General features: G+C 40.5%; 3 protein-coding genes across 4 annotated transcripts; 1 reads left to right on the top strand and 2 right to left on the bottom strand.

Moving 5' to 3' along the window:
- Positions 1-45: 45 nt before the first annotated feature.
- Positions 46-1536, bottom strand: amn (amnion associated transmembrane protein). Its single transcript, XM_085272645.1, has one exon. The coding sequence runs from the start codon at positions 1529-1531 to the stop codon at positions 143-145; it is 1389 nt and encodes a 462-aa protein (XP_085128771.1). The 5' UTR covers positions 1532-1536; the 3' UTR covers positions 46-142.
- A 1608-nt stretch (positions 1537-3144) lies between these two features.
- LOC146576225 (proton channel OTOP2-like) lies at positions 3145-6304 on the top strand. 2 transcript variants are annotated; one of them, XM_085271317.1, is made up of 7 exons: positions 3145-3407; positions 3975-4375; positions 4466-4602; positions 4687-4745; positions 4826-4950; positions 5033-5814; positions 5909-6304. In XM_085271317.1, exons 2-7 carry the CDS (start codon positions 3979-3981, stop codon positions 6077-6079), a joined length of 1671 nt encoding a protein of 556 aa, XP_085127443.1. In that variant the 5' UTR covers positions 3145-3407; positions 3975-3978; the 3' UTR covers positions 6080-6304. The 2 variants fall into 2 exon arrangements, with proteins under 2 accessions (XP_085127443.1, XP_085127444.1); XM_085271318.1 differs by having other exon boundaries at positions 3145-3427.
- Positions 6305-6363: 59 nt separating this feature from the next.
- Positions 6364-17071, bottom strand: hid1a (HID1 domain containing a). Its single transcript, XM_085271316.1, has 19 exons — positions 16907-17071; positions 16025-16174; positions 14971-15141; positions 14163-14279; positions 13365-13471; positions 13118-13234; positions 10925-11132; positions 10780-10836; positions 10545-10685; positions 10362-10452; positions 10119-10270; positions 9939-10017; positions 9665-9829; positions 9315-9542; positions 7852-8003; positions 7685-7771; positions 7502-7593; positions 7235-7393; positions 6364-7142 (listed from the first exon to the last, which is right to left on the bottom strand). Exons 1-19 carry the CDS (start codon positions 16970-16972, stop codon positions 7079-7081), a joined length of 2403 nt encoding a protein of 800 aa, XP_085127442.1. The 5' UTR covers positions 16973-17071; the 3' UTR covers positions 6364-7078.
- Between the last annotated feature and the right edge of the window lie 364 nt (positions 17072-17435).

The raw sequence follows: 17435 nt of genomic DNA, 5'->3' as shown, positions 1-17435 counted from the left end.
GATTTAGTGCCTGTCGCCTAGGTTATTTACATTGTTCAGTGGTAATAAAACTGTATACAACTATATACTTTAATTTGTGGGATTTAAAATCATTCAATTTGAAACAAAAGTACTGTCATTAAATGCTAACATATGTTCATCTTTAGGCAGTAAAATCTGTTTCACTCTCATCATAAACTGGGTTTACAAAGTGTACAGCTGTCTGAGTCATCGAGATTGAATTACTAACTCCAGTCCCATATAGACTAGGAATGTCAGGCATCATAGTGGGCTGGTCAAACATAGGATTATCAAACCCATGGTCGAGAGGTCCACCGAGATCTGGTATGTTGTTTCTATTTTTGAATCTGTTCAGTGTTGGCATTTGAACAACCCCTTTATGAATCAAGACACCCAAGATAATGAGTGTAATCAGCAGTAAAACTCCAAAAACAACTCCAACTGCCAACCCTGCACTATCTCCAGTTTCCTCAGAAGAGGTCTGAACTTCAACTCCGGAGATTCCCAAATTAGAGCCATGAGAACGAGCATCCTTCATTATGTCCTGGGCCAAAGCTGCTGACTGTATTCCCTGCTCTCCATCCAGTATTACTATCTGGATTTCAGATAACGTACCAAGACTGATTATCCCCATCAGCCGCTGTGGCTTTAAGACTTTGGACATCCCCAGCTGAATGGACTGGTATTGTGGCAGGGCAAGAAAAAGGTGACGGATTCGTTCCCTGTAAGTCTGAAGGTTAAAACCGTCATCAAAAAGGAGGGTAACAATGGCACCACACACATCACAACAGTGTCCTGTTGGGCGAAGAGGGTTCTTACAGTTTGGAGAGTCACACGTTACTGTGCTACAGATCTGCTGATGGTGTACAGAATTCCCACAGTCACAACCAGAGGGATCCTCACAGGCTGGGTTTCCGACAGCAACAGCAGAGGATCCATGAAACTGCAGTTTGCCCAAACTTGAGCTGAGATACTGGGAGAACTCAGACTGGGTAGTAAATGTATCCCCCAGCACAGACACAGATTTGACAGTGATGCTAGAATGACTAGAGCTGGTGTCCACTCTGAAGGAGGAGAGGGCTTTAAAAACAACATCATCGTAATGGCAGGGGACGCTCTCCTCGTGGACAGAGAATAGGAAGTTTCCTTGCTCTAGGTCATTCAGAGTTGCAGCTGCCTGCCATAGAGTTGGATCGTACCACTGAAATGACTCTGAATCTTTAAACTCGGTCGTGACACCCGTTCCACAGCCTGGGTCCTGCCCGGTGACAGCATAAAATCCAGCTCCTGAATTCAGGATGAACTCCCCATCAACTGGCAACCTCATCTCCAGCACAGCATGAGTGGTCTCCACAAACACAGACACTTTTCTTTGAGCCGAAAACTGAACTATGTCATTGCCACAAGGAATATCGCCTTTGTCCCAGTTGGTCTTATTCTCATAGTTTGTATCAGGAATCCACTGTTTATATAGGGCATTTGCTACCCCAACGAGACAGAAGAGCAAGAGCATGTCTGGTATTTTCAGCATCCTGGGTAATTGTGACAGCCTAAAAGAATATTGCGTGACCTTTGTTTCAAATCTTGTGACTAACACGAGTGCACACAGCTTACTAAGGGTACTAAACCAAATCAGCCTGCTCAAGCAGGTAAAACATTTACATTTTCTGCTACAACAGACCGGTTTTATTGGTAATACCAAAACATCCTTACCACTGCATTTTCCCTTCAATGCATTTCTGCTTAGAACTAAAGTAGAAATGAATTATTTAGGTTTATATTGCTGCTATTGCCACTGACACTGCTATTTGTATACTCACTGAATTACATTAAGTCCAATGCAATCAAATGTGGTGATAATTCTGCTTCGTCAGTAATGCTAATTCTCTGATCGATGCAATAATTTAGCTTCTGGTCTAAATTATATATATATATATATATATATATATTGTGGAGCAGGGAAATTATTTTACTGCTATTGTTAAATAATCATCATTATTACCATTGCATTAATAATATAATCTGCAGTATGATCATTGCTTTAACAATGTAACAGATAGCTTTAAGATGGCCTTAAGATGTTTATGATGATGTTAATTTTGTATTTCAGATGCAGTTATAACTATTGTGTACACAATGCATATCTGTGCTTATTTGAGTTGATGTTCAGGTTCTTTAAAGGTCTTAAGCTTCACTGACGTGACTGTTCAGGTGATACATGCTGAGGGAAAACTAGAACATAGAAGGAATTGCAATACATGCTTACAAAACACTTATATCAGGTCATTTCATATTAAGGTTTTAGTAGAGGTTCTTGGTTAAAACATTTATTTAGTAGAAGACATACACATAGTCTCAGTGAGCCTCTGGTCTAGTGAAAGGTCAGAAGTGCAACAGGTGAAGAGGTGACACAGAGAGCATGTGAGGTCGTGACACACACACATGAGTTAGATTTATTTAGAGGAGAGAGAGATTAGTCATGTCTCGGTAAAAGAGGAACCGTCCTTGTCGTCTCGGCAAGAAAGAGGAACCGAAAGGTAGAAAGGAAGTGCCGGCCATGAAAATAGAAGATGATCTTCTGGGTTAAAAGTCATTGTGGTGTTGATCTGATCTATGTATAAAATGTATCTGTGACGCATGAAGGGGCGTCAGTAAATCAAACCCTGATGCTATAAAATATCTGTTTATGCTTTGATTAAGTCGAAGATCACTTGCTGTCTGCGTACAGAGTGTCTTCCCACACGTGTGTAGTCATTAAAATCATTGTTTGACCAAGAGCTTCTGGACCAAGGGTGGTTTGTACTCTCCCTCCTCAATTTTGAACCTTAACAATATATATATATATATATATATATATATATATATATATATATATATATATATATATATATATATATATATATATATATATATATATATATATATAATGTGTGTGTGTGTGTGTGTGTGTGTCAAACATAATTAATTTGACTGCTACCAGCATCAGATACGCACCTTAATGATCAACCATCATCTAATTCATTTTCAGTGAGTAATGAGCATTTATATGCACATAAATCCATTCAGATGCTTAATATGAATGCATCAAAGTCCATATCATTTACATTGTTTATTTTGCATTCGAAGGAAAGCCATCAAGTTTACTTCTTGAATTTTCAAATGTCTAAGGTCAACAGGACTACACTTACAGTCGCACGACCAAAATAGCTCCTTCTTGGAAGCTGCAAGAATCTGCATAGTAAACAGACTCAAGTACCCGTCGCACTTGGATTTCCCTTCAGGCAGTTCCTGACGTGCGCCAGTGTCACGAGCTAGTAGAGTCCGTTGTTTATGGAATAACGACCAAATACGAAACCGGACCTGACCAGCACAAGTGACGATTGGGGAAAAACACCAAAATATGTGGTGTAAGTCTCCTTTGGGTGCGGTGAGAGATTAAACAATCAGCCAAAACTAACTGCACCTGTTTTTAGTCGTTTACGTGAGCACTGCGGAGGCTTTCTGTGCAATCTGACCTGCGCAGACTAGAGCGCTGATCCACTTAGGCTATGCCTTGTTTTCCAACTCAGTGTTCAGTTTAGATAAACTTTAACCCGAAAGCAACATGCACCCTCTGGCATCTTGACACTAGTTTGAAAGTCCAACACGAACGCTGTAGATCAGTTTTCAAAGATTCACTTTTCTTTCTGTCTTTCTTTTCTCTCGCTTTCTCTCTCTCTTTTTTGGACAATCACATTTAAAATAGTGGTGGATGTAAATAATATTAATCCTGTAGCTAAAGCTGAAATATCGTTGTTTTCCATAATAAAAGACTCATGTGGTGTTTTAGTACTCTTGAGTGCGCTTTTATAGTCCTTCCCCGCTTATTTTCTTTAGTAGGCTCATAATAAAATCTTGTATTTCTCAGCGGTTAACCTGTAAAGATATGGGATCATTACAGCTTCACTTAAGCTAAAGCACATGATCTTTTGTAGGAAAATGCCAAACGTTGTTATGACGGCTCATCCATCAAATGGTGGAACTGTGACACAAGTGGACAGCATCCAGCATTTGCCCAGTCCTCCCCATCCTCCCACTGTGGATGGTGCTAGTGAAAGTGGACACGATGTGGAAGTAGTTAAAGAAAGGACCCCCCAAGGTGGTGAATGGCTCCTGTCTGGGATAATTTGCATCAACATCCTGATGCTTGGCTGTGCTCTGGTCAGCAGCAGCGCCTTCAATGTTGTGGCCATAACACCAGTGCACCGGCAAATCTTCCTCATCACCCTCCTCGTCCTTACTATGTTGTGGATGCTGTTTTACATGGTCGTCACCTCCCGAAAGGATCGTGCAGTCTTATTTAAAGATCGCCATGCTGGGCCTGTGTGGCTCAAGGGTGAGAAGTCCGAGCAGTGCTTTCTGGCTCTGTTTCTGATTGCTCGTTTCAGCTTAAACCCCTAATTTTTTATTTTTTTATATGTTGCAGCTGGGCTTGTGCTGTTTGGCCTCCTTAGTTTCCTCATGGACATCTTCAAGATCGCCACTTATGTGGGCTACCTTCACTGTGATTCTCCTGTTAAAGTAGCCTACCCCACTGTGCAAGCTGTGTTTTTATTTTTCCAGGTTGTTGCATGTTATGAAAATTGTAAGAATATACACGCTCTTGCATGCTGCACTGGCAAAACTTTTAAAAGTTGTCTCTTTTAGACCTACTTCCTGTGGTTTCATTCAAGGGACTGCGTGCAGCTACACACCAGCTTAACACGGTAGATTCTTTTAAACATTTCATCACCTCCATTCACTCATTTCAGAGTATATAACATTCCTTATCTTTTTTCCCTTTCAGATGTGGGCTTACTCTTACACTTTCAACTAACCTGGTGGTGTGGATGGCAGCAGTGACTGAGGAGTCAATTCACCAAACTGAGATAACTCATCTGAATATAAGTGTCTCGCACAAGTTGTACAGAGGTATTGAGCCGTAGCTTCCTGTTTTTAGATGAAGGTCAGTGTTTACAAGGAAAATAACTGATGGTTGCTCTTTCTGTTCCAGCCAACTACGGTGCCAAGAAGTGCACATGCAGTCATATGGCATGTGAGACCTTCAAAGAGGCCTTCTACTACCTGTACCCCTTCAACATAGAATACAGCCTCTTTGCTTCTGCCATGACCTACATAATGTGGAAAAACGTGGGCAGAATTGTTGAACATCACAAGCACTACAAATTTAACTTCTATGTGAAAGATGTTTTCGTAGGGCCTGTAGCAGGACTGCTCCTGGTGGTGGCAGGACTTGTTACATTTGTACTGTACAAGATTAACATACTCAAAGAAGACAAGGATAAACGAAATAAGGCCCTGCTGATTCATTTCATTATGAACATAGTGATTGTTAGCTTGATGTCCCTCTCCACTATGATTGGCTGCATTATTTACAGACTGGACCGCAGGGAATATGTATCAGACAAAAACCCCACTCGCAGCCTGGACGTGGGGCTACTGGTGGCATCCTCTTTGGGGCAATTCATCATTAGCTATTTCAGCCTTGTGGCTACAGTGGCGACTGGAGCCCAGGGTTACCTAAATGTGCTCAACCTGGCCTGGGCTGTGGTATTGGTGGTTGAGATTGGCCTGCAGAACTATTTCATCATTGAAGGCCTCCATCGGGAGCCCATCAATGTAATGCCGGCAAATGCCCGTGCTTTTCAAGATCATGCTGAAATGGCCAATGACGTGGAGGGTCAAATATCAAGATACTCAATTTCTAAAAAGCCAAGTTGGAAAAGGAGAGTTCTGAGGGAAGTGTGTGCCTTTTTGCTCCTGGCAAACATAATTGTAAGTTGTATTTGTGCTTATTGGACTATCTACAGTTGTAACAACCAGTGTTTCCTGTCAAAATGTGTCTAATTCCCTTTTTCTATATTGACAGCTATGGATCATGCCTGCATTTGGGGCTCGTCCCCAGTTCGACCACTCCGCTGAGATATACTTTTACAATTACACAATGTGGAATGCAATTGTGAATATTGGACTTCCTTTTGGAATCTTCTATCGCATGCACGCTGTGGCCAGTCTCTTTGAAGTTTATCTAAGAGATTGACTAATCTCGTAATCATTATTTTGATTTAGGTGTATAAAAAGTGAACAATTTTATGTATCAAAACATTTAACATGTTATTTAACTACCTTTAATAAATAAATTTAAAAAATGTCTTCGTGTTTTCAGTTTTCCCTGTAGAAGGATTCAGTGCAGGGATTTGATATGTGGCGATGCAAATGTGTTCATATAATAAACCTTTTGCAGATTAAGTGACGAACAGGAGCATGATGCCACCTAGTGGTTAACATGTGAAGGTGGCGCTTTTACAGATGGCAGAATTGGACTTTGTGCAGAACTGCTGCTACTTTATGAACTGTTTACACACCTGAAATTTCAGATTTGCTTTACAGCACTGTCATACATAATGTGACCAATGCAGAATTTGCAGATACATATTATATATTAGATATATTTTTTTTCAGGACACTTTAAGGAAAATACAATTTCAGCATAGAACATTATAAGCATTTCTCAAAAATGAAACCTTGTCATATACATAAAAACATACAATCTGTCTCAAAATATAATCACATAAACTTCAACCACAAACGACAACTCAAAAAGGTGCAAGTTCACTTTAAAGCATTTCAAGTACAACAAATAATATTGGAATGATAACTTTGAGCTATACAGGATATGTTACACGTCTTTGAAAGTTAAACAATGTTCCCTCTTTCACTTTTATACTGCTAAAATTTGCCTCAGCCCTTACCAAACACTCCAGTCATCTCAGTGCTTTGACAAACATTCTGCGGTCTTAAGGTTTGAAGAAATGTACAAACACAGTTGTTTATGGACACTAGTGATAATTCAAACACTTTCTATCTTAATATAGAGAGAAATTTCTACTCCACTCATCTGAATGACTCCCCTGTCTAGTTTGGTGGTGTCAGAAGCAAGCAACAGGTTCACAAGGATAGTTTCAACACAATGAGGTTTCCCACAAAACCAGCAGATACTGAAGGGATGAAGAACCCTAGATTCATTTTCATTGACAGTCTACATCCTCTGGATCTCAAATAGTCGGACGTCAGTGTCATACCAGATCGGAGGATCAACATTGCTGAAACAGAAAAAAAGAAAATAATGGATTCGTTTTAATTTGCTTTTGAGGATATCAGTGTCCATAATTCTCGTCTAAAAATTCTAACTCACCGCAAATAAACGACGCCCCACATGTAGGTGCGAAACCACATGGCAGTGCCTGCATTGGCCTGATATTTCCTAATGAGGATGGGGTGAGGAACCGGCAGCAGGCCCACTAATGTGCCATGCTGTAGAAACTTTAGGATCTCTGATTCATCTGTTAGACCTCTGCAATGAAAGACACAGTAGACGTTTACACCATTTTTAGTAATATATCAAAACAGTTAGAATATGCTTTTTGCAGTCCGATCAAAGCTAAGTGAAGTGTTTGCATACTTGTCGATGCAGATTTTCTCCACCTGAGGCACCAGCACCTGTAGAAGTCTCATGATGGTCTGCAGGGGTAGCTTACATTTCCAAGAGAGGACCTGGGATAAAAGCGAGCAAATCTAAATTGACTTCTCATTCCTCTAAATATCCAACATCTAACAAAAACTGAATGAGAGGCTGAAAGCAAACCCAGTCTGGTGTGGGAGCCCAAAAGGACGTTGACGATGCACTTGACAAACGTCTTCTCTCCATTTCTGCTTCAGTGTAGAAAACATCCTAATAGTGTGAATAAATGCATTTAGAAATATCCTCTTTCCACTGGAGCAAACCAATACACCCCATAAAAAGGCACTTACTTCATTGTCCCTGCCTGAGTTAGACTCCGTGTCGCTGGTCCCAGTGACTGCACTTTGGTCTGGGTGGACAGCGTTTGGGGAGTCTGTCTTTGGAACTGACACCATGGTGCCATCCTCTGATACTTGGGACTTCTCTGTCAGTTTATCAATGCCTACAGGAAACCAGCATCATAAATCACAGGACATTAGTGAATACGTTACAGATGTGTCTGGCGACATTACTTTACTTTTATAGTCTTACCAAAAAATTAAATGCAACACCAACTAATTTTGTGTTGTAACTAAAAAATGCATAGAGACTAAATTAAAGACATAAGAATTCATTCTGCTAGTTCTAAGGCAGTCATTTTCATGTGCATGATGTGCATATGTACATGAAATACATGACACTTTATTAGTTATAGATGTTCAGCAGCTTGCATCTAATGAGCTAATAACATGGCAGCAACTCAATGTATCTAGGCATGTAGACATGGTCAAAGCAGCCTGCTGAAATTCCAACCGAGCATCAGAATGGGGAAGAAGGGTAGTTTAAGTGACTGAACATGAAATGGTTGTTGGTACCAGATGTGTTGGTCTGAGTAAGATTTACAGAGAATGGTCTAAAAATAAGAAAATATGGAATGAGCAGCAGTTCTCTGGGTGAAATGTCTTGTTGATGTCAGAAGAGGATGGCCAGACCGCTTTCAGCTTATAGGAAGACAACAGTAATTCCACTTCTTATAATCAAGATACACAGAAGAGCATCTCTGAACACACAAAATATTGAACCTTGAAGCAGATAGGCTACAGCGACAAAAAGCACACCAGGTGCCACCCCTGTCAGCTAAGAACAGGAAACTGAAGCTACAGTTCACACAGGCTGGTGGAAAAACTCTTCCAGGTCTGCTAAGTCTCAAAGTCTCAGTCGGATAGTAGAGACAAAATTTGGTGTGAACAACATAAACGCTTGGCACATTTTGGGCCCCTTATTACCAACTGAGTATTATTTAAACCCCACAGAGGACTTGAGTATTGTTAATGACCATATCAGTCCCTTTATGACCAGTGTACCAATCTCCTAATTGTTGCTTCCAGCAGGATAACGCTCCACGTGACGAATCTCAAATTATGTCTGTTTTTTGAAGAAGATAATGAGTTGACTGTATTTGAATGGCCTCCACAGTCACCAGATCGTAGACCTATAGAGCACCTTTGCAATGTGGTGGAACAGGAGATTCTCATCATGAATTTACAGCCCATAAATGTGCAGTAACTGTGTGGTGTCATGTCAATATGGATCAAAATCTCAGAGAAATGTTTTCCTCACCGTTTTTGAATCTGTGCCATGAAAAATGAAAAGACTTCTGAAGGAAAAATGTGTCCGGCGAAGATATATGTTATGTGCGCTGTGACTACCACACAGTGAATAGATTGTTTTGAAATTACAACATTACCGTACAAACAACACGTAGAGTCATTACCTGGCATAGCAACCAGGCTGGCCTTTAGTGTACCGGGCTCCGCTGGCACTGCAGGGTGTGAGCCCTCCATGGATACAGTCTCTTGGGAGCTGGTGCGGGAAATGACGTCGGGCGACTTCTTCTTCCTTTGCAAAGCCTTCTGGATGGAACTGGGGTCAGAGGGCAGGTTAGCCAGCTGATGGAACACATTACGCTTGCGAATTATGGCATAAACCAGGTTGCAGTTTCCTGGGGAGAGAAACATGGACACTTGTGAAAATAATGTATCTCACAACAAAAGAACTAGATATCTATCTATCTATCTATCTATCTATCTATCTATGCCTTGAATGTCTCCAGCTTTCTCTTACCATCAAACTGGTACTGGATAATGTTGTTGAAAGCCTCGAGAAGGAAAAAAACCAGGTGATGGTTCTGAGCTGCAGAGAACAGGAACCAGGTGGTGGAAAAGGCCTCCAGCAGGTGGAGCAGTTTATTAGCTGCTACCATTGACAGGCTCTTCAAGTAAGGGGAAACTGAAGGATAAGCAGGAGTATTAAAAGGGTGTGAAATAAAAACTGTAACAACTAATTGTCATGGCGTGGTTATGTTGAAAACAAAATCTGAAATCAAATGCGTATTTACCATTTACAATGATGGTTAGTAGGCAGTCAAAGAGAGGCTGGAGACGCTGGTGGCCTGTTGTGATTATCTTGTGAAACACCTAGAAACCAAACAGAGCCACAGCTGTAAAACTTCACTGTATTTGAATTAGTTAGCTATCAAGAAAACTCCCATTTCAGCACAGCAGCAGGTGTGTCTTACCACTATAAGGAGGTCAGCATGAGTCCCTGTGAACACCGGGATGTCCATAGGCACATGGAGAGAATAGGGCTTATTCAAGCGCACGCCAAAGTTTCTCTCACCACTCAGCAACAGCAAAATGAACACACCAATGTGCATAAGTCCAACACGTGCTGCAGAAAAGACAAATCACACCAGAAATTGTTAAATGCATGCTTCTAGTAGAGGTTTGTCGTGTGCAGTGAAGCAACTGAGGAGACTCACACTGGTCTGCTCTCGCGTCATTCAAGTAATAGAGTATAGGAACCAGGATATCTAACACATCGCTGCTCTTCAGGACAAAGAACAGGAACTTCTGTAGTGGGAACACAAAGTAGATTGTGACGTCAAATGAAAGCACCTTTTAATGCATCGCCTCCCCAAAGAAGCCTTTATCTTTGTTCTAACCTTATTGAAGTCGCAAAGTTTCCAGAAAAGCACCAGAAGCTCCTGGTGGAACTGGATCTTCTTGGTGGAGTTAGGCAGGTAAGTCTGGGTCAAAGGGTTGGTCAGCAGACGAGCCAGGCCTTTCAGTACAAAATCAAAGTCCTACCATTGGGAGACCACAAAGATACAGATTTTCACAATACAGTCTTTAAAGTAATGACATTGGAGGATTTTTAAGAAACACTGATATGCATACCTCCTCTCTGTGAATCCTTGACAAATAATTCACAAACAGGTTTTCTGGTCCTGTAGACTGAGCCGAACAAATTCAGAAAGATTTGAATAACATTAATTAAATGCAATAAAGCCATCAAGTGTCTTCGTCACAGTCTTGAAGTTACCTCTTGTTCCTCTATGCTGGATGGAGAGGCAGGGGGGTGGGGAATCCCTCCATCATGCTCCAGTGTCACAATGAGGATCTGTACCGCCTGCTCCACCAGCTGCTCCCGGTAGTCAGAGAAGAGCAGGTGGTTGTACGGGATGCCATAACCCACCGGGTCATAAGCGCACACCACATTCAGGAGAGACGTGAATAGAGGCAGAGCATGTCTAGGGACAAACAAAGATGGTGACAATGTCACTAAATGTCATGCAATCCATCTTTCATTTTTTGCAATTTTATTTACATCTAAGAGATAACTGAACCATGACACATCACCATGGTGATATAGCAAGGTTTATGTCACGAACACTGGGGGGTTTTTGTGACTGAGTTTGAGTGTTGTATTATTTTACTTTCAGCACTTATTCTTGGTTGGTTTCTTTATGTTTATACTCTCAGGCTTTTTTGGTTTCTGAACAAGTATTTGATTTCTTCTCATGGTAGTTTGTTAATATTTAGTTCCTTAAGTCTTCGGTTTCTTTTACCCCCTCTGTGTTCTTTGTATCCTGCTGTCAGCTCTTAGCCTCTGTGGTAGGTGTTTTTCTGTCTTGTTATTTCCTGCTTTATTCTGTCATTTGTCTCCTAGTGTCATGTTTTAATTTTACTTATTATTCTGATTTAGTTCAGCTGTGTGTCCCAGGTTCCTCCTCACTGCACCAATAACCCCTCTGTGTATTTATAATCACTATCTTCCTTTGTCCTTTGCCAGGCCGTCTGTGTTCTCAGCCTGTTCAGTCCGATCTGTTTGTTATGGTTCCTTGGTTTCAGTGGTCGATTTTCTGCTTTTTATTTGTATTGACTTATACTCCACTAGAAGAAAAGTCATTATTATTTAGCAAGATTGGCCTCTATAGTCTGCATTTGGCTCCTTTTGCGTACATCACTACATTTGTGTGTGTGTGTGTGTGTGTGTGTGTGTGTGTGTGTGTGTGTGTGTGTGTGTGTGTGTGTGTGTGTGTGTGTGTGTGTCATGGTAAATAGTCAAAACCTTCTGTCAGTTCTAAGGTTTACATATCAGGAAATTATTAAAACATTTTCTAGTCCTTACTGTGTCACCCTAAGATGAACAACAGCATGACATATTACACTTTATCTTTATTTATTTAAAAACTGATATGAAATTGAAGAAAATGCACCATTCAGTAGCTTGAAGAACTGCCTTTATCAGCAATAACTAGAACTACTTGTTTTCTCTATGACTTTATCAGTCTTTTCCATCATTATGGACTCTTCTTTACATGCATAACCCAGTTTCAGCCAAACTTTAGATATCAGACAGAAGGCCCCACATTTGACTCTAGAATAATTTGGTATACAGAAAAGTTCAGGGTCAGCTCAGTGACTGCAAAGTGCCCAAGAAAACAAGCATAAATCATCACCTTTTATAATTGGTATGAGGTGTTTGTGCTGATATGCCTTGTTTGGTTCTCTCTAAATGTGGTGCTTTGCATGATGACCAAACATTTCTGCTTTGGTCTTGTTTGCATAAAAGACACTGGTGTTTTCAGATGCAACTTTTCACATCTAAGCCATTCTTTTTAGAGAGAAGATGCTTGTGTTTTTCTTATCGCTTTGAAAAAACATTAACTTTTTTCTTTTTGAGTCTGACATGCAGCTTGGGTTTTTTGCACTTTCTGTGAGCACTGTGCTGTCTGACCTTTGGGTAAATTTGCTGGGATGCCCACTCCTGAAGATACTGGTAGCTGTCTTGCAATATTTTCCACTTGTGAATAATGTCTCTCGCTGAAAAACAATTGAAACTGCCTTATAAACCTCCCACTGCCAAAATATCTGTTTTTTTAGAAGTTGTCGCACTTGCTGATGATCAGTTAATGACGTATATTTGGTTAGCAGCACCTGGCTGCTCTTAATTCCCATGGAACCAGTAAGGATGTACTTGGTTTTGTCACACACCGCTTCTGTAGTCTGGTTTAAGTTGTGTTAAGTGATAAATGACATGCTGTCATATGCCATAGTTCATCTGAGGTTGTATTTACCTCATTTTGAGATGTGCTAAGGGCCTTTTTTTTTTATCGTGTCCTGTGAGTAAAACTTTAGAATTGGATTTTAAAATTTGTGTACTTCTCCTTCTTTCTTTTTTTTTTTTTTAAATCATTGCTGTATGTGTGCATGTGCTTTTATTTTCCATTACCTGTTTTCTGTTGAGCAGAAAAATGTCACCCAAGGATTGAGGATAGTGTTGTCTGATGAAGGAGGGAGGTACATGGCCTCGGAGAAGCAGGTCAGTAATAATCTCAACAGTTCTGTCCTGAAGGATGGAGATTGAAAAGACAGAAAAGACAAAAAAGAAAAAAGAAAAGTAAATCACACACACAAAAATAAGATTACATTTTAGCTTTTACCACACATGAGATTTTACACACTTGAGGCCAACTCACCTATTCAGATCATGGATGTAGTTTAGAGGGGGCGACTGTGCAAATCCCACCCCTGCCTCCCAAATGTATTCACAGCTGTCTATAGACTGCATGCTCTCTACTGAGTCCTGGATAAAGTCACACACACAGACGTACACACACACAAAAAAAATCCAGTCAAATAGCTTTATAGCTACATTTCCTGGTCTTAGATTTGCAAAGTAATTTATTCAGTGACTTAGACTCAATTGTAGATAATGGGAAGATTGACATTGTCAAACATTGTTAACTCCTGGTAAGAAATAGCTTATGAAACCTGATTTCTGGTATATGAATTCTAATATTCTGCCATTGCCATCCAGATTGTGGGTAGGTATAATTTGCTGTTGCTGTCACTTTTTATATAAAAGATAATTTCACTTTAGTTGCCATAACAGACTTTTCTGACATCTACCTTAGCACTGAAATGATTACATGAACAGCAATGGGGAGTTCAAAGTTACAGACTGAGCAACATTCTTTTCATACTCATGGAGAATTCTTCCTTTGTCGCTGAGAAAGTATCAGCCACCAGAACCTAGCTCGGTGCTTCGGTCAAACTTGAGTGGCAGGTTAGTTGGGAAATCTTTGATCAGGAAGAAGGAAACAGTGCTTGAAGAAATATGTCTAACGTCTGGAACAATGTTAGAGACTAAGGTCAAGGAATAAATGTTTGTGCTGCACTATTCTGTCAGCAGTAACTTCTTTTGCTGGATGGAGGTAGGATGACAAATTAATGACACTGGACTGTACCGTGTCAGAAGGACAGCTGTTACTCACAGGGCCCCTCTTGTGACTATGCACAGTGAAGTCAGGGCAGAAGAGGAGGTCAGCGATAGCCAGGAGCAGCGACTCGGCCAGTGGTCGAGCTCCTTCATCATCATCCAGCTCGTCTGTCTGAAAAAATGTGGAAAAAGTGGAATCCTTCAAAAATATTTACATTTTTTTAAAGAAAAGGAAGAGAATACACCTTTTTATATCTGGAATGAGGGAATTTAGGTTCACTGGAATAAAGCATTCCCACTTGGGAAAGCACAGGGCTTATAACCACTGTTCCCTATAAGCTGAGTGCATGAGCAATCGCGCACTGCTGACACAGTCTCCGCGCACAGAAAATCAGCGAAATAAAATAAATACATGTATTTACTTTAATTCCAATTCAGGCTGGATTTTTTTTCTTTTTGTGTGTGTGATTTTCTGTGTGGGGAGACCGTGTCAGCAGTATGCGATTGCTCACGCGCTCAGCTTAGAGGGAACATTGCAACTAATTTATTAGGTGAATCCATCTTTATATAAGTAAAATAAGAAAGCTTCCGAGAAGCTTGTTGACACTCTGTCATATTTTTTTAGAAACAAACAAAAGCAGTATTTAGTGTTACAAGTGATTTAAAAACCCGCTGAATGTGATGAGTATATTTATGAATATTTTTATCTAGCTATCTATTTTCTTAACTCCTGATCCAGCCTTGTGAGCACTGTGATAGACTGGTGACCTCTCCAGTGTGTGCCTCGATTTTCTTCCATACAACCATGGATACACAATGTTAATCTGTGACAAACTGATCTTCCTTTTCCCATGCCAACTCACCCCAGCCCGCCCAGCACCAGGCACTGTGGACCAGAAAAATCCTCTCCAGTCCTGGTCCTCAAAGATGTAGGGAAGGATGCGGGTCAGGATGCGACAGCAATTCAGGACTACCTGCTTTTCTTTCTCAGAGGGACAACCAGACTCTGCTCCCTGGACAAGCTTCTCCACGGCCTGAAGAATCCAGAAACATTGTAAGTGGGTGATTATATTTAGTATGGAACATAATATCTAGTATCTACATCTTCTGTACTGATATATGGCACTGATCATTTAATTCAGTTTGATATTGTGTTTTAATTCAATTTAAAAACAGTGAATATGCTTCAGCTACACTGGTGCTAGAACTTGTTTAGTTAATGAAGCATGACCCACACAGCACACCTCACCACACATCAAGGATCTATAGTGTTTTATAACATTTTTTTGAAATAATATAATTATTTTAACACTGAATTCTTTCCAAACCAGAATGTCACCATGAGGAAAACAGCTATCCATCCATAATCATAGATTTTAATCTATGATTATAATAATTTCCAATCAACTTTTAGTTTGAGGACATAAAGATATTATAGCAGTTATCAAGAGTCATGCTCATTTGTTTGTTAGGAAACATGGCACCATGTTAAGCACCAGCAGTCTTACCAACAAACAGACAAGCATACTTAATCTCTGTATCTGCAATTTTTGGACCAAAAACAAAAATTTACTTGGTGATTTATTATCTAAATTTAATCAAATACACGCTGCAGATAAGCAAGCTAAAAATAAGCAAGAACCCCTTTGAACCTGCTCAGCTTTCAAGGGCTCTCATCCCCACCTCTTCATTTAATTATGCTGTGAGCCCCACTGTGTTTGTTTCTGACAGGCAGCTTCAAAACGGAAGCTGGTGGCTAGAGACGGGAAGCAACGGGAAAAGGAAGGGGAGCTGACTCATTTATTCAGACATCTAAGAGCCTGTGCAGGGCTCTGCAGTCAAAATAAAGCACAGTTTCCAAACAACAGCATTCCATTATGTAACACAAAATGCGCCGAGAGTTTATTTAATGCTTACTTTATAACAAAGGGTCGCTAAATTTGAGGGGGACTCCTCTCGAACAGCTCTTATCTCTGCAGCTGGCACCAGTGCGAAAACATCCTGGACCGTGGTGGTGGTGTCTGCCCAGAACTGATCCCAGAAGGCATCGTCTGTGGCTTCCACTGGCTGGAGAAAAATATGTGCACATTTCAGTTCCCTTTGAAGCAAAGCTGAGCATTTAACCTCGGCCAGACGTCTTATTTTATTTTATTTTATTTACAACAGCCTTGATCTTGCGCTGCACAGCATTAAAATCGCATCTGAGACCTTTACCTTCATACAAAGATGTACACGCTTATCCTTTATTTATACATAATCAGAGCTCATGGCAATGTCAACACAATTGGTTGTTCTAGCAGCAGCGCAAACAGTATCTGTGACACTGACGGCACAGTCCACCTGCCGCATCTGCAAACGTAGTCCAGACCTACGTCATCACCTTTGATTTTGCTGTACGCCATAATGTATAATCATCTGAACTGAACGCGTACAGCATTGAAAAACCAAACAAGCAAAAAACAAACAAACAAACAAAAACAAATTACGGTGACTCACAAAACAGATTCTGTGACAATTTAATCCAGTTTAATAAAAATACGACACAGGCCTGTTTGCCGCGTTACATTCAGGTGATAAATATTTATAATCTGCAAAATAATAAACAGACGTGACCCGAAAAGGCTGCATGCAACACGAGATTAGTTTATTTTTATTTATATATATATTTTCTTTTGCTCCTGCGTCGCAAGCGTTATCCCTTCATCTCGTCGACGATGCTCTTCGGTGCGCCCACTGGCTCTGTCTTTTAACGATTTATTTAGTTGGATAGAATATATATATAAACTGCTCATAACCCACCTGTGTTTTGGTCGTGAGCTGGATCACTGCCTTCCTGAAGTTCAATTTAGAGTCGGTGCTGCCCATTGCGGTTATTTGCCTTTATACACAGAAGGACCGCCGCTACTGACAATCCCTGATAATCTCACCTTCGTCCTTCGCTCGAGTCATTGGCGGAGACAATTTTTCACTCTATTGGCTGACTGGGCAAGCAGGCTGCACTACAGACTGCAACTTCCGGGTTGAAAATGTGCCAGCCACTTACTTCAGAGTGGATATTTTGTTTTAAGCCTTCTATCTGCCATACAACAGAAAATACAATATAATACATGGCAACCTAATCTGCACGTCTACTCTTCAGTATAAAATATCCATAAGAAGGTATATGTGGAAATAGACTTCAGCTTACTGCTTTGTTGACTTGTTTCTATTTAATAGTCTCAGCCCTCAAGACAAACATTATGACAATAAATGTGTTTGCAAATGGCGACATCCTATGGGGAAATTAATGTGGTATAAATGGGGTTGACTTGATCAGTACATTTTCAGG

This window comes from Mchenga conophoros, linkage group LG4 (assembly GCF_057382185.1).
Source record: "Mchenga conophoros isolate Kocher_MC1m ecotype Shallow Benthic linkage group LG4, M_conophoros_male_GT1.1, whole genome shotgun sequence".
NCBI classification, from domain to species: Eukaryota; Metazoa; Chordata; class Actinopteri; order Cichliformes; family Cichlidae; genus Mchenga; species Mchenga conophoros.
This window is presented reverse-complemented; position numbering and strand designations above follow the sequence as displayed.

Bases quoted from the DNA above. Each gene is read 5' to 3' on its own strand.
- hid1a (XM_085271316.1), bottom strand. From the start codon at position 16,972: ATGGGCAGCACCGACTCTAAATTGAACTTCAGGAAGGCAGTGATCCAG. The intron at 13,235-13,364 runs GTGAGTTGGCCT...TCCATCCTTCAG, and splicing joins TACATCCATGATCTGAATAG to GACAGAACTGTTGAGATTAT. The intron at 11,133-13,117 runs GTAATGGAAAAT...GTTTGTCCCTAG, and splicing joins TTCTGCTCAACAGAAAACAG to ACATGCTCTGCCTCTATTCA.
- amn (XM_085272645.1), bottom strand. From the start codon at position 1,531: ATGCTGAAAATACCAGACATGCTCTTGCTCTTCTGTCTCGTTGGGGTA.
- LOC146576225 (XM_085271317.1), top strand. From the start codon at position 3,979: ATGCCAAACGTTGTTATGACGGCTCATCCATCAAATGGTGGAACTGTG. The intron at 4,603-4,686 runs GTTGTTGCATGT...TGTCTCTTTTAG, and splicing joins CTGTGTTTTTATTTTTCCAG to ACCTACTTCCTGTGGTTTCA. The intron at 4,951-5,032 runs GTATTGAGCCGT...TTTCTGTTCCAG, and splicing joins CTCGCACAAGTTGTACAGAG to CCAACTACGGTGCCAAGAAG.